Source organism: Prionailurus viverrinus, chromosome A2, assembly GCF_022837055.1.
Source record: "Prionailurus viverrinus isolate Anna chromosome A2, UM_Priviv_1.0, whole genome shotgun sequence".
NCBI classification, from domain to species: domain Eukaryota; kingdom Metazoa; phylum Chordata; class Mammalia; order Carnivora; family Felidae; genus Prionailurus; species Prionailurus viverrinus.
Genome location: NC_062562.1, coordinates 114,678,542 through 114,692,959, shown reverse-complemented (window position 1 = coordinate 114,692,959; position 14,418 = coordinate 114,678,542). Strand labels below are relative to the sequence as shown.

General features: G+C 37.0%; 1 protein-coding gene across 2 annotated transcripts in view; it reads right to left on the bottom strand.

Annotated features, from left to right (window-relative positions):
- Window positions 1–14,418, bottom strand: part of DNAH11 (dynein axonemal heavy chain 11) — a 355,616-nt gene that overhangs the window by 38,558 nt on the left and 302,640 nt on the right. For both annotated transcript variants that reach the window (XM_047849106.1, XM_047849105.1), the window contains exons 67-70: window positions 8,987–9,151; window positions 6,899–7,039; window positions 3,559–3,729; window positions 1,182–1,304 (exon numbers count right to left, since the gene is read on the bottom strand). In XM_047849106.1, the coding sequence (XP_047705062.1) occupies window positions 1,182–1,304; window positions 3,559–3,729; window positions 6,899–7,039; window positions 8,987–9,151 (600 nt within the window). The remainder of the gene's footprint in view (window positions 1–1,181; window positions 1,305–3,558; window positions 3,730–6,898; window positions 7,040–8,986; window positions 9,152–14,418) is intronic.

The following is a 14,418-nucleotide window of genomic DNA, read 5'->3' as shown; positions in this document are numbered from 1 at the left end:
ACTTTTTTCTTTCATCATCCCTTTGAATGAGGTCCTAACTGATCAACAATTGGACTTGAATTCGTAATTCTAAATAATTTAAAAACTCCATTAAAAATAAACCTAACTATGGGGCGCCTGGGTGGCGCAGTCGGTTGGGCATCCGACTTCAGCCAGGTCATGATCTCGCGGTCCGTGAGTTCGAGCCCCGCGTCAGGCTCTGGGCTGATGGCTCAGAGCCTGGAGCCTGTTTCCGATTCTGTGTCTTCCTCTCTCTCTGCCCCTCCCCCGTTCATGCTCTGTCTCTCTCTGTCCCAAAAAATAAACGTTGAAAAGAAAAAAAAAAAATTAAAAAAAAAAAAAACCTAACTATACTATAAAAATAAGGGATGATGGTGATTTCCAATGGACAGAAATGTTTCCTTCTCAGAAAAAGGGTGTGGCAAAGGTTAGCAAATGATGAGCATCTTTAAGGAAATCCTGAGTCTAGGAGAATATTTTGTTTTAAACAAAATAAACTCTTAAACAACAGGATCTTCTGAGAGAAAAATAAGGTAAGGAATGATTGATGACTGAGGGTGATGAATAACCATTGCTTTTTTCTCGACAACATTCTGTTCAGCTCAAACAGTTTACAGTTAGAATAAATCACTGTGTTGTTGTGTAATTGACAAAACTATGTGGAAAAAGTGGACAAATATAAAGAAGAAAAGAGCGCCTGGGTGGCACAGTTGGTTGAGCATCTGACTTTGGCTCAGGTCATGATCTGTAAGTTCTAGGCCTGCATCGGGCTCCCTGGTGTGTGAAGCCTGCTTCAGATCCTCTGTCCTCCTATCTCCCTGCCCCTCCCTCACTGTCTCCCTCAAAAATAAACTTAAAAAAAAAAAAGAAAGAAAGAGACTGGTTTTAGGTAAATTGACAAAAATGTTCCCTTCTGTTCCTTGACTTTTACCGAAGTTCCTGCAGACTATACATATTTATTAGTTTTCCCACTCACAAATAGGGCCAAAGTTCCTTCACTTCCAAGTAAGAAATTAATCACTTTATAATTTAGTAATACAAAGATGGATTAAAGAAGATCACATTACATATCTCTACAAATGAAATAGTATATATCACTTGTATTTCTTTTAAAACATTTCTACATTTATGAGAACTGAGACATAAGATTTAGAAAGTAACAAAACGTCTTCCTAACATACCTTTAGAGCACTCCAAGACTGAGTGGTTAGGAAGTCAAGAGGACTCGAGTAAGTGTGTTCAACTTTGAATCGAAGCAGGAAATCCAATTCAAAAGGGTCTATCTCTCTCTTTCTCAACAAAATCTTTAGGGTACACAAAATTGAAAAAGGTCACTTAGTTTATATCAAAATCACAGCACAGGAGGTAGTCACCATTTAACAGATAGGACTGAATACACAGAACCAAGTCTGCTGAGATTTCCATAGGTCTGTATCTGTTCTAAAGCTGAATTAAGAAGTCTTAGATTAAGTCCATGATCTCAAAACCCTGACTGAAAATCTAATAGCAAATAATTATGAAGACTGGTTTATTCCAATTTTAACACATGTGTATTAGCAAAATATATGAAATATTTGTTCCTTTTTATGCTTTTGCTGTGAACTCAAACTTGTCTTAGAACTTGTTATACAGAGGCACCTGGGTGGCTCATTCAGTTAAGGGTCCGACTCTTCATTTCGGCTCAGGTCATGATCTTAGAGTTTCATGAGTTTGAGCCCCACGTTGGGGTCTGTGCTGACAGCGTGGAGCCTGCTAGGGATTTTCTCTCTCTCTCTCTCTGCCCCTCCCCTGCTCACGTGCTGTCTCTGTCTCTCTCAATATAAATAAATAAACTTCAAAAGATTTTTTTTAAATAGACTTCTTTAAAACATCAAAAAAAGGTCTTGTTAAACAAATTGAAAAAGCCTGAGGTGATGATGGACCAAATTACTAAATAGAAGGTAGAACTAATATTATTAGTCTTAATATAGAAATAACATCTAATAAACTTAGTAAGTTTGACATATGACATATTTTTCTTATATGTGAGATTGAGAAAAACTGGAAATTACTGTTTTATAGATACAACTAAACAAGCACAGTATAAACAGAAATAAACTTTAGACACCTACATTATGAACTTGATAAGAAGTCCATAGAAAGAACATTTTTGAGGGGGACAGGAGGATGAAATATTCCCAAATTTCAACCTAAATATTTTAACACCATATAAAGTTAAACTGGTAAAATTTTGAGTTTTATGCTATTTTAAAACTCTAGATATTTTCAAAATGCATTATGGGTGGTAACACATTAAAAGACTATTTGATTGATTTGTCCTTAATTTATTTCAATAAATAATTGCCATACATATGAAGCTTTGATTTACAGAAACTGTTAGGATTTGAGATAAGCTGTAATTTATCTATGGCTTCCTAGGAGAAAGTTTTAAATAGATGTGTGTATATGTGTATGTATGTCTCATGTATTCTCATTCTTGGCCTTTTATTGCTAATGAGTAATATGTATACAAACAACAATTTAATTTTGTAATATCTCGCTCCTGTTTATCACATACATTATGGAACACCTACACCTATATATTCATTTATAACCCAAAGGAATCGACAATGACCAAAAATACTGAAAGTAACAGTTTATCATTATTAACAGCAGGTATTTACAAAATGCCTTCTTTGGACAAAGCACTTTGGAGGACACAATGCAGACCAGGCAATGACCTTCCATCAAGAACTGGGTTGACAGAAAAAGGTATAGAGCAAACAAACTAATAATAGGACAACATGCTGATTTCATCTAGGCATGTAGTCCTCGATGTTTTCTTCTTATTGTGGGCACCTTTATTTAAAAAAGTCTTTTGCTGGAGTCTGTATTGAAAAATAGATAAATAAAAGGATAGCAGGTCTCACTGAAGGTGGCAGTGTGAAACCTGCAGCTCATTTACCCATTCACTGGTCTATAAAGGGATGGAGAAAATCCTAGGACCATCCAAATGTGGACTCATAATTCTTATCTTAAAGCATCTCCAGGCATCTGGGTGGCTCAGTCAGTTAAGCATCCAACTCTTGATTACGGCGCAGGTCGTGTTCTCACAGTCATGAGATTAAGTCCCGATTTGGGCTCTGCACTGGGTATGGAGTCTGCTTAAGATTCCCTCTCCCTCTCCCTCTGCCCCTCCCCGATGTGTGCTATCTATCTAAAAACAAACAAACAAACAAACAAGCAAACAAACAAACAAAAACAAGCCAGAAAGAATCTCCCTGGTAATATCCAGGAGGCTCTGCACAAGACCTAAGAAGTGAGGAGAAGTTGTTCTGTTTTTCAGGGTGATCGCTGATGTGGTGGCTTACAGCACATACCTACCCAAACCAACACCCTGGGACTGACTGAAAGGTTGTCACAAGTCCAAGCTCACCCTGGGAAACTCAAACTCACCTCGTGCCACCAAGGGCTTCCAAAAAAGGTGTCATGCCTCCCTTCAATGCAAGTAAAGCACATAACAAACAGAGGTGTAGGACTTCAGTTCTGAGGATGCTTTCAAATGACTGATTTCCTTACCTGAAAAGCCATCTGGGACAGGAAGGTGAGCTTGTCCTTCTCAAACAGTGCCTGGCTGGTGTAGAGGAAGATGGCATAGGTGATGCTCTCCATCAGGACTGAGACGCGGCCCTGCACGTCCTCCACCTTGTCAGCCTGCTCAATTGCTCTGTGGAACAGCATGTTGAAAGCCTGGGGAATTTAAAGTGACTGGTAAAGGATGGAAACTAGTGCCTGATGTCTAGCTAGCCCCCCACACGCAGCCAAAATGGGGGATCGCTTTCTGCTTAACTTTATACGAAAGTGCCAAACTGTTTTCCAAAATGGTTTTTACCACTTTGCATCCTCATTGGCAACGCGAAAGAGTCGCAGTACTGTATCTGTGCTAACACTTGTTACTGTCGGTCTTGTAAAATCGCAGCCATTCTATTTGGTACCTAGCAATACTTCTTTCTGCTTTTACGCTGCATTTTTCTGATGAATACTGAGCACTTAAAAATGGGCTTATGGGCAATACTCATGACTCAGTACGGGACATGTCTGTTCAAATCTTTCATTGTTTAGTTGAGTTGTCCAACTTCTTTATATATTCTGAGATTAGTTGTTTGTTAGATATAAGCATTGGAAAGAGGTTTTAATAGTAACTCACCTTTTTATCTTCTTAATGTCTTTTGAAGACCATAAATTTTTAATTTGATAAGGTTCAATTTATTAGTTTTTTCCTTTCTATTGTATCCTAATAAATCTTTGCCTAACCCAAAGCCCAAAGATTTTCTCCCATTTTTTCCCTAGAAATCTCATAGCTTTGCTTATTCATTTCGAGCTAATTTTGTAAGAAATGTGATGTAATGTTTAAGGTTCATTTTATTCTTTGTGGGTATCGAGTTTTCTCAGCACCATTTGTTATCAAAGCTATCCCTTCTTCATTAAATTGTCTCGGGTATTTTTCTTTAGGCCAATTAATATCAGTTTATAACAAGCCCTGAAATCATGTATTGTAAATTTGTTGTTCTTTTTCAAAATTATTTAGTTACTTTAAATCCTTTTAATTTCTTTTTCAAAATTATTTAGTTACTTTAAATCCTTTTAATTTCTTTTTCAAAATTATTTAGTTACTTTAAATCCTTTTAATTTTAAAATCAGCTTGCCAATTTCTATTTTTAAAAAGGCTCCAGGGATTTGGCTGAGATGGAATTGAATCTACAGATCAATTTGGAAAGACCAAAGATCATCTTAATAACACTGAGTGTTCAAATCCGCAAACATGGTATCTCTCTCCATGGTATATTTCAACAATGTTTTTGCAGCACTTAGCACACAGATCTTGTACTTGTTTTGTTGAAACTATCCCTAAGAGTTTCGTGAATTTGGAAGCTGTTGTAAATAGTACTGAGTTATTAATTTTATTTTCCAGTTGTTTGTTCTTCATATATAAAAACAATGGATTTTGAGTATTGCCTTTATATCCTGCCATCTTGCTAAAAACTCACTTCTTAGTCCTAGTAGCTTTTTTTGGTAGATTTCTGAAGATTTTCTATACACATGATTAAGTCATTTGTGTAAAAAAGACACTCCTTCTTTTAAAATGTCTGTGCCTTTTATTATATTGTTGCACTGGGGATAACCTGCAGGGCAGTCATGAATAGAAGTGTTGAGAAAAGACATTCTTATTCCTGATCTTAGGGGAAAGCATTTAGTTTTTCAACATCAAGTATATTACTAGCTGTAGATTTTTGTAGATGCCCTTTTTCACATTGAGATGTTAACCAGGTATTGAGGTTTGTCAGATTCTTTGCATCCACTGAAGTGATCATATGGCTTTTCTCTGTTGTTTTGTGTTATTTTTTAAATGTTTAACCAGCTTGTATTCCTGGCATAAATTCCACTTGGGCATAATATATTGTTCTTTTTATTTGTGGCTGGGTTCACTTTACCAATTCATCCATCCTCCCTCTCTTCCTTCCTTTTTTAGTGAGTGAGGGGCAGGGGGACAAGCATGAGCGGGAGTGAAGGGCAGAGAGAGAGAATCTTAAGCAGGTTCCATGCTCAGTGTAGAGCCAGACACGGGGCTCGATCCCATGACCCTGAGATCATAACCTAAGCCTAAACCAAAACCTGCTAGTTACTCTTGACTCTTCCTCTTCTTTATTTTCCATATCCAGTCCATTTCTAAGGATTGATTATTTTAGCTTCAAACCATATGACAAGTCTATTAACTTTTGAGTCTTGTCATTCTATCAGACGTCTGCTTCAAACCTTTCAATGGCTTCTTTTTTCAGACAAACTATAATCCAAAATCCCCAATTTGGCCAATGAGGCCTCCTATGATCTAGACTTCCCCACCTCTCTAGAGTCCTGTCTTGTCATCTTCTCCCTTACTCATTAATTACCCTCCAGCCACATACATTCATTCACCACCTGGAATCCCAAACTCGTTCATGTCCCACACATCCTTGTTTTCTGCAAATATTTCATACATGGCTAAACTCTATAGGAATCAACTCTAATGTCACTTCTTCTGAGAGGCCTTCCCTGAACCAAGAGTAAAACAGCACCTCCATCTTTACTATTCTCTCTCATTGTACTTATCACTTTTACACACACACACACACACACACACACACGCACACACGCCCCCCCCCCCCCCATATATTTGTTTCTTTCAAAACTGTACACTGAGTAACCAGCACAACATCTGGCATGATTGATCTCAATAGCTATTTGTTTAGAAACTGAGCGACAGCATGAATGAATACTGCCCAGAAGTACAATGATGCAAAGTAAAGAGCATGGCCTTTGGGATCATAGTCATGAGTTCAAATCCTGCCTCTTATAATTATGATGTGAATTACAGAGCAATTTATTTCAAAATGTTAGTTTTTTAAAAAAAAAAATAGGGATAAAATACTTTATTGAGATGTTTTAAGCCTAAGAATGAACCAAGGTGTAAAAATGTCTTTCATGTAACAGAGGGACTTAATGAATAGTTGCTCTCACTCTTTCTCCCACTATAACAAAATAATATGGGTAATCTTTTTATAAGACACTTATGGCTTTACAAAAAAAGTATAGGAGTCTCAAGGAGAATTCCCTTATATATAATAAACTCAAGACTCTGTTTAAGAACAAAACCAAATGTATTATGATGCCACATAATTATCTCAGAGCCTTATTAAAAATTACAAGTAAAAGCTCCAGAGAAAATGAGAATTTCTTTTTCTTTTCTTTTTTTTTTTTTTGCTGGCTAGATCCTCAGGACTCCTTACTGGATATATACCAATTGCTTAAAAGTAAATTCCAAACTTCCAGAAACAAGTTGAACTCATGAAACTGAAATTTTTTCTTAGCCTATTCAGCATACCTTCAAAGAGAATTGATAGATGGGGTTAATTTTTCTGAGGTCATTAATAACAAAATAAAGAAGAGACGCTCTCGCTGCCACTGGTCTGTAACATTCTCGGGCCTCGTTGATTTTTTTTTCATTTTCTTTAGCTTCAATCACCTACAGTGAAATCAAACAACATAGGCCACTTACTCTTCATATTCTTTATACTTACCCAAGTGATGGAAGGGACATATCTGAAATGAAAAATTATTCGTATTAAAACAGAAAACATGTATGAAATTTATGTGCTTGAGTTTTTCTAAAATTATTAGATTCATATTTTAAAATAATTTTTTTCATAAACTGAGTTTTCAGTGAGAATAGACCTGACTCTAGCTGTTTTATGGTTACAAATTAAGCAAATCTGACTAGGGGCTGTGGTTTCACAGAATTTGTTCTGAGTAATGTCACCTTCCTGCCTCCCCTCTCTTTTTCAGGTTTAATAACCCAGCTATATCACCTCCCTGGGATAGCTCTTACAAGTCTGCTGGGTCAGTTCAATGCTGACAACTTTATTAGTCAACAAGGTATACGAAAGCAGCCAAGGTCAATGATATATCCAATAGCCATGTTTACTGAAAAAGCCTTTATGTGAAGACTCTCATGACTCTCTGACTTTGCACCAGATGATCCATATGCTCATATATTTCCATTTAGTTTATCTTTATCTATTAGCCTCTGGGTACATTCAGAAAGATAATTAAAAGAACAATACCTCCACCACCACAACCAACATGCTCATTTTTATTCAAGGCTCAAATAACTTAAAAAAAATTTTTTTTTTAAATCTAGGACTACTGCTGGTCCCATACCTTTTTTTTTTTTTAATGTTTATCTTTATTTTTGAGAGAGACAGCATGAGTAGAGACGAGCGGGGGGGGCGCAAAGAGAGAGTGGGACAGAGGATCTGAAGCGGGCTCTTTACTGACAGCAGCGACCCAATGTGGGGCTCGAACTCATGAAGCATGAGATCATGACCTGAGCTGAGGTTGGATGCTCAATGGACAGAGCCACCCAGGCACCCCTGCTCCTATAGCTTTTTAAGATAGCTTTTTTTCCCCCAACCTTTCTTACAGACTTGATTCTTTATAATTGTGTATAAAAGGAAATAAAACATAGAGCAGAAAGGGGAATCCCTACATAGTAATATATTAAGAAGAAAGGAAGAGGCATTTTAAGAGACAATTAGAAGCTAACTTCAAAGCTAAGACCTAATTTACTTAATTGCTCTAATCTTTACCATCTTAGGAGCCACCAAGAATTCACTTACTTAAAAGGACAGAGTAATGTGGGATTCCATTTCTTTGTTTAAATTAAGATAAACATATAGGATGTGTGGTGACACAGTCTCAACTGGGTAATTAATAGATTGGTAAGTAATGAGGATATTGCAGAAAACAAATGAGATTCCTCCCACTTTGACACAATGGAATTTTAAGGGTCATGGACACTTGTGAAAGTCCTAAGTGCCTACCACACGTAGGACATGTTGGGACATATGTTGGACATTCAGCAGGAAGTCTACTCAATAAAAATTTTTACTGGCTCTTAGGAAATGTCATTGTTTCCCAGGGTGAATAATGCATCTGAGTACAGCAGGAGACCATGCCTTGCTCTCTCTCTCCTGCCAGTGAAGGCCTGTAAACACAACTTTAGCTCTAAATATTTCTCTAAAATGTACAACAGACCAGGAAACCTGTGGTGAGACTGGAAGGTGTCAGTTTGCCAGAGCTGGATGCTAAGCCTTTTTAGATTTTACACCATGTAAACCAGCAGGCTCCAATTCTCTTCAGATTTAGTCACTCAGAAAAAATAACAGCCTCACAGAGTCTCATGTGGATGACAGGATCTCTGCTGAACTATGAGAGGCACAAGTTCAACCACCTCTGGCTCCAGGCAGAGCCCCCCACATTCTGGTTTTTAAGGGCAGTTTATTAAATGACCTTAAATCCACAACAAGTGAGTCCTCTTAAGCAAACTGTCAAGTTTGATCACATTTTGATCCCAACCACTTGATTCAAAGGGAGCACTGTGACCCTCCAGGTGTCCTTGGGGCCTTCTTACTTTCCGCTCTATCTCTGCTGCGGTCGCCTTGGTCCTCTCCAGCCTCTCTACCAGCTCGGTGTCGTCGAGGAAGCTCCCCTCTGCTGCAGAAAGGCGCAGAAGGAGGTCGTCCTCCAGATACTTCAGCTCGATCTTAAAGTCATTCTGGTGCTTTGTCAAAACCAACTAACAAAACCAAGAAAAGTCTGAGAAATGGCGGTTAAATTCATGTTTGTAAGCAGTTTCTTTAATTGTCAATTTCATGGAACCATATATAGTAAACACACTTAAAAACATACAAAATTAAAAATATACTAATCATCCTCTTTAAAAACTTATATAAAAAATTTTTAATATTAATTTAGTCTTTGAGACAGAGAGAGAGAGAGAGCACGCACATGCAAGAGAGGCAGAGAGAGAGAGAGAGAGAGAGAGAGAGAGAGAGAGCGCACAAACAGGAGGGGCAGAGAGAGAGACACAGAATCTGAATCAGGCTCCAGTGAACCAGGGTCCAGGCTCTGAGCTGTCAGCACAGAACTCGACGTGGGGCTCGAACTCATGAACTGTGAGATCATGACCCAAGCCAAAGTTGGATGCCTAACCAACTGAGCCACCCAAGTGCCCCTAGAAACTTATTTTAAAACAAGTCAGAGGGGCACCTGGCTGGCTCTCGGTAGAGTGGCCGACTTTGGCTCGGGTCATGATCTTGTGGTTTCTGAGTTTGAGCCCCACATTGGGCTCACTGCTGTCAGTGAAGAGCCCACTTCAGAGCCTCTGTCTCCTCTCCTGTACCCTTCCTTAACTTGCATACACATATGCACTCTCTCAAAAGTGAACGTTAAACATTTTTTTTTAAACAAGTCACAAAATATGTTAAGATCTGGGTGCACTCCAGCGTCCAGAGAATGAATGTCTGTCATAATCATTTAACATCATGAACCTATAGGAAGAACCTATTCTATTTTATAGGAAGAAATTTCTGCTTCAAATCTAAAAAGTTGGAAGTCATCATTTCCATCCTCACAAAGGAAAAAAGCTAATCCTCAACTCTTCTTACACCCTTCAAAGAACTAAGGTTACAGGTCAACTGCCACTCTAAAAGCCAGAGGGATGGGAAAATACAGACAATCAGCTGATGGCGAACATTCACAGAGTAATTGGCTAATTGCTGGAGTCAGAGCTCCCGTTTTAAACCTCCGGGAGCTCAGTCTTAGGATTCCCTCCATACTTTTGTGAATTTGCCTCTAAGAGACTTACCTGGTTGTCACAGTAAAGACCAGAAAAAAAAAAAAAAAATCTACTCCTGCTTTGGGCAGTGGAAGGGGAAAAGCAACTATTTTAAAATATGTCCAGGGGGAAAGCAACCCTTTAAAATATCCAAGAGCTTTCTGTTTTCTTAACAAAAGCCTTTCCTCAATGGAAATTACATTATCAGAGCCTTACCTGACCTAGGGAGAAGGATGATTGGACAACTCAGCCTCCCCTCAATCTCTTTTCTCACAAAGGGGAGATAAAAATAAATGATGAACTCTTCTGAAGAGAGAAACCCTGAGATTTAATCATAGTATTACACAGTATTGCAGAATACTTCTCATCCACAATACCTTACCACCACACCGCATCAACAGACCCCAGTATGATAACAGTGGATTCCAACAGAGAGCTGCAAGGTACCGACTATCTAAGAAGGAGTTTCTAGCGAAATCCAAGGACACAGACAGACAAAAGCAGGGATATGAGAGGAAAGTGAAACCTATGACAGCAACAGCTACAGCAAACATGACACACAGCCTAACTGCTAGTCACATAAATATAAAACCTAACACTAAAGTTCCATTGGCCTCACTTCAAATTATCCAGTACATCCTAGCTGGCTTTCAACAAAAAAGCACAAGGCATGCTGAAAGACAAAAAGCACAGTCTGAAGTGATAAAGCAAACCTCAGAACAACACTCAGGAGTGGCAGAAATTCTGAAATTATCAGACTGGGAATTAAAAATAATTATGCTTAATGTGCTATGGGGCTCGTGAGAAACTGGAAAACACACAAGACCATTTGGACAATTTAAGGTGAGAGACAGAAACTGTAAGAAAGGAACTGTTAGAAGTAAACACTATGACAGAAATGAAGGATGCCACTGATGGGCTCATCAGTAGGTTGGACACAGTCAAGGGAATCATCAGCAAACTCCAATATAGGTCAAGAGAAACTTTTCACATTGAAAAGGAAAGAGGAAAAAAAGGAAAAGAATATGCAGTAACTGTAGGAAAATTACAAAAAATGTTAACATGCACATCATAGGAATATCTGAAGGAGAAAAAGGAGAATAAATAGTGGAGGTAATGATGGCTAAGAATTTTCTAAAATTAATGGACATTCACCAAACCCCAGATCCAGGACACTCACAGCAGAATAAGTAACAAAAAAAATTACACCTAGACATATCATATTCAAACTGCAGAAAATCAAAAACCAAGAAACAAGGTGAAAAGAAGCTACAAGAAAAAACAAACCTCACCTATGGAGGAAAGAGGACAAGAATTACAAAGAACTTCTGAGAAATCATGCAAGCAAGAAAAGAGTAAATATTCAAAATATTGAAGAAATAAATGATCAGTCTACAAGTCTGTCTCCTGCCAAATCAGTCCTCAAAAATTAAGCAAAAAACCAGATTTTTAAAATAAAAAAACCTGAAGGATTCTGTCACCGGTAGACATGTCTTACAAGTAATTTGTTGTTGTTGTTGTTTTTGGTCACACAGAAAAAAAAAGGATAGAGGTCAGAAACTCACATCCACATAAAGGAAGAATGTCAGACAAAGAATAAATGAAGGTAAAAAATTTTTTTCTTACTCTTAAGGGAACTGTTCAAACTAATACAGACAACAAGGTGTTCAGTGATTATAACTTACGATAAATGAAATGAATGTCAACAGTGTTACCAGAGATGGGAGGGAAGAAATGAGAAAACGTTAAAAGATACTTGCACTTCCTAGGAGGCAGTATCATAATGTGACTTGAAAATGGACGTAGGTTACTTGTAAATGTATATAGTAAATACTAAAAAAAACCCCACTACATTAAAAAAGAAAAAAAGAGGTATAACTTATATGCTGGGAGACCACAGGTAGTGGAATTATATGAAATGCTCAATTAAAACCAGAGAAGGCAGAAAGAAAAAAAAGGCATAAAAAAAAAAAGGGTAAGGAAGAGTAAATATACAGTGACAAATATGGTAGATTTTAATCCAATTGCATCAATAATCTCTTTGTGAATTTTCTAAATACATCAATTAAAAGACACAGACTGACAACATGGATCAAAAAAGTAGGACCCAACTGTCTACTTTCTAAAAGAAATCTACTCTGCTTAAAGGAAAGGGATGGAGAAAGTTACACCACTTACCGCTCACCAAAAGAAAGCTGGAGCAGCTACATTAATTTCAGACAAAGTACACATGAGAACAAGGAAAATTATCCAGCACAAAGAGGAGAATTATATAATGATAAAGGGATCAATTCTCTTAAAAAAAAAAAAATACAAATCTTTAGTGAGCATGTCTCTGACAACCAAGTGTCAAAATACAGGAGACAGAAACTGACAGAACTCCAAGAAGCACACAAGGCCACATTGCTGAAGAATTCAAAACTCCTGTATCTAGAATTAATGGATTCTGGTAGACAGAGAATCAGCAACAATATAGTTGAACCAAACAGCACTATTAACTGGATGTAAGTGACATTTATAGAATACAGTAAAACCTTGGATTGTGAGTAACTTGTTCTGCAAGTATTCCCTAAGATGATCAAACATTTCTAATAAATTTGAACCTGATAAAGGAACAATGTCTTGGAATACGAGTAGTGACCCCAAATGTCACATGATCACAAATGAGCAAATGGTTCTTCTCCCTCATTCCCCCTGCCTCTCTCCCTGTGGGATTATGGGTGATCATCAAAGTAATGTTACATTTCCACAAAAATCCTCAAAAGGAGGCGAAAGCAAGTGTCACTGGATAGGTTCCTTGTTAAAGTTGCACAAAAAGAGAGATTCCATTGAGCCATCAGATAGGAGTGATTCCTTTAGTGCTAATGAAAGTCATTTACACAGTAACCTTCTTTTGTCTTCCTCACACCAGCCACAAAGGTTTTTCAAAGGTAAGTGCAGGTCAATTTGTTTATTTTTCCTTGCATTTTGTATTTTCTTTATTATTTTGTATTATATTACAGTATGTAAACATTTTTACATGAATATTTTTGGGTTGTGGAATGAATCATCTGAGTTTCCATTATTTCTTATGGGGAAATTTGCTTTGATATACAAGTGCTTTGGATTATAAGCATGTTTCTGGAACAAATTATGCTTGCAAACCAAGGTTTTACTGTACTTTATCAAATAGTAGCAGAGTACATATTTCTTTCAAGTTCACATATTCACATGATAAACCAAACTCTGAACCATAAAACACACCTGAAAAAGTTTTAAAAGAAAGAAATACTAAGTATACCCTCAAACCACAATGAAATCAAATAAGGAATTACTAAATGGAAAGATAGCTGGAAAACTCCCCAAGTATTTGGAGATTAAACAGCGCACTTCTCAATAACATGTAGGTGAAAGAAATCTCAAAAGACATTAAAAATATATCAAACTAAATAAAAATGAAAATACAATTTATCAAAATGTGTGAGATGAAGCAAAAGCAGTGCTGAGAGGAAAATTTGTAGCACTGAACACACAGTAGAAAAGAAGAAAGATCTAAAATTAATGATCTATGCTTTTACCTTAAGAAGCTAGTTAAAGAAAAGCAATATAAATATAAAGCAAGGAGATGAAAATAAACAAAAATTAGAGCAGAAATTAATAAAAATTAAAACAGGAAATCAATGGAGGAAAAATCATCAGCCAAAAGTTGATTCTTTACAAAAATCAACAAAATTTTTAGCCCTGGAGCCAGGCTAACCAAGAAAAAGAGAAAGCACTAATTACAATGTCAGAAATTAAAGAAGGGCCATCACTACTGACTCTATGGGCATTAAAGGATAATAAAAGGATATTATGAATGAGTTTATGCCCACAAATTTGATAATTTAGATGCAGTAGACCAATTTCTTGAAAGACACATCTACCAAGAACTCACACAAGGAAAACTAGATCATCTGAATGGGCCTATATCTAATTAAAAATTTGAATTGACAACAATCTTCCAAAAAAGAAAGCACCAGGCCCAGACGATTTCACTGATGAGTTTACCAAAGATTTAAGGAAGAAATGCTATCAACTTTCTACTATTTCTTCCAGAAAATAGAAGCAAAGGGAATACTTCCTAATTGTATGAGGTCCCGATTAGCCTAATATTGAAACCTGATAAAGCCATTTCAAGAAAAAACAAAACTATAGACCCAATATCTTTCATGAACATATATGTAAAAATCCTCAACAATATATTAGCA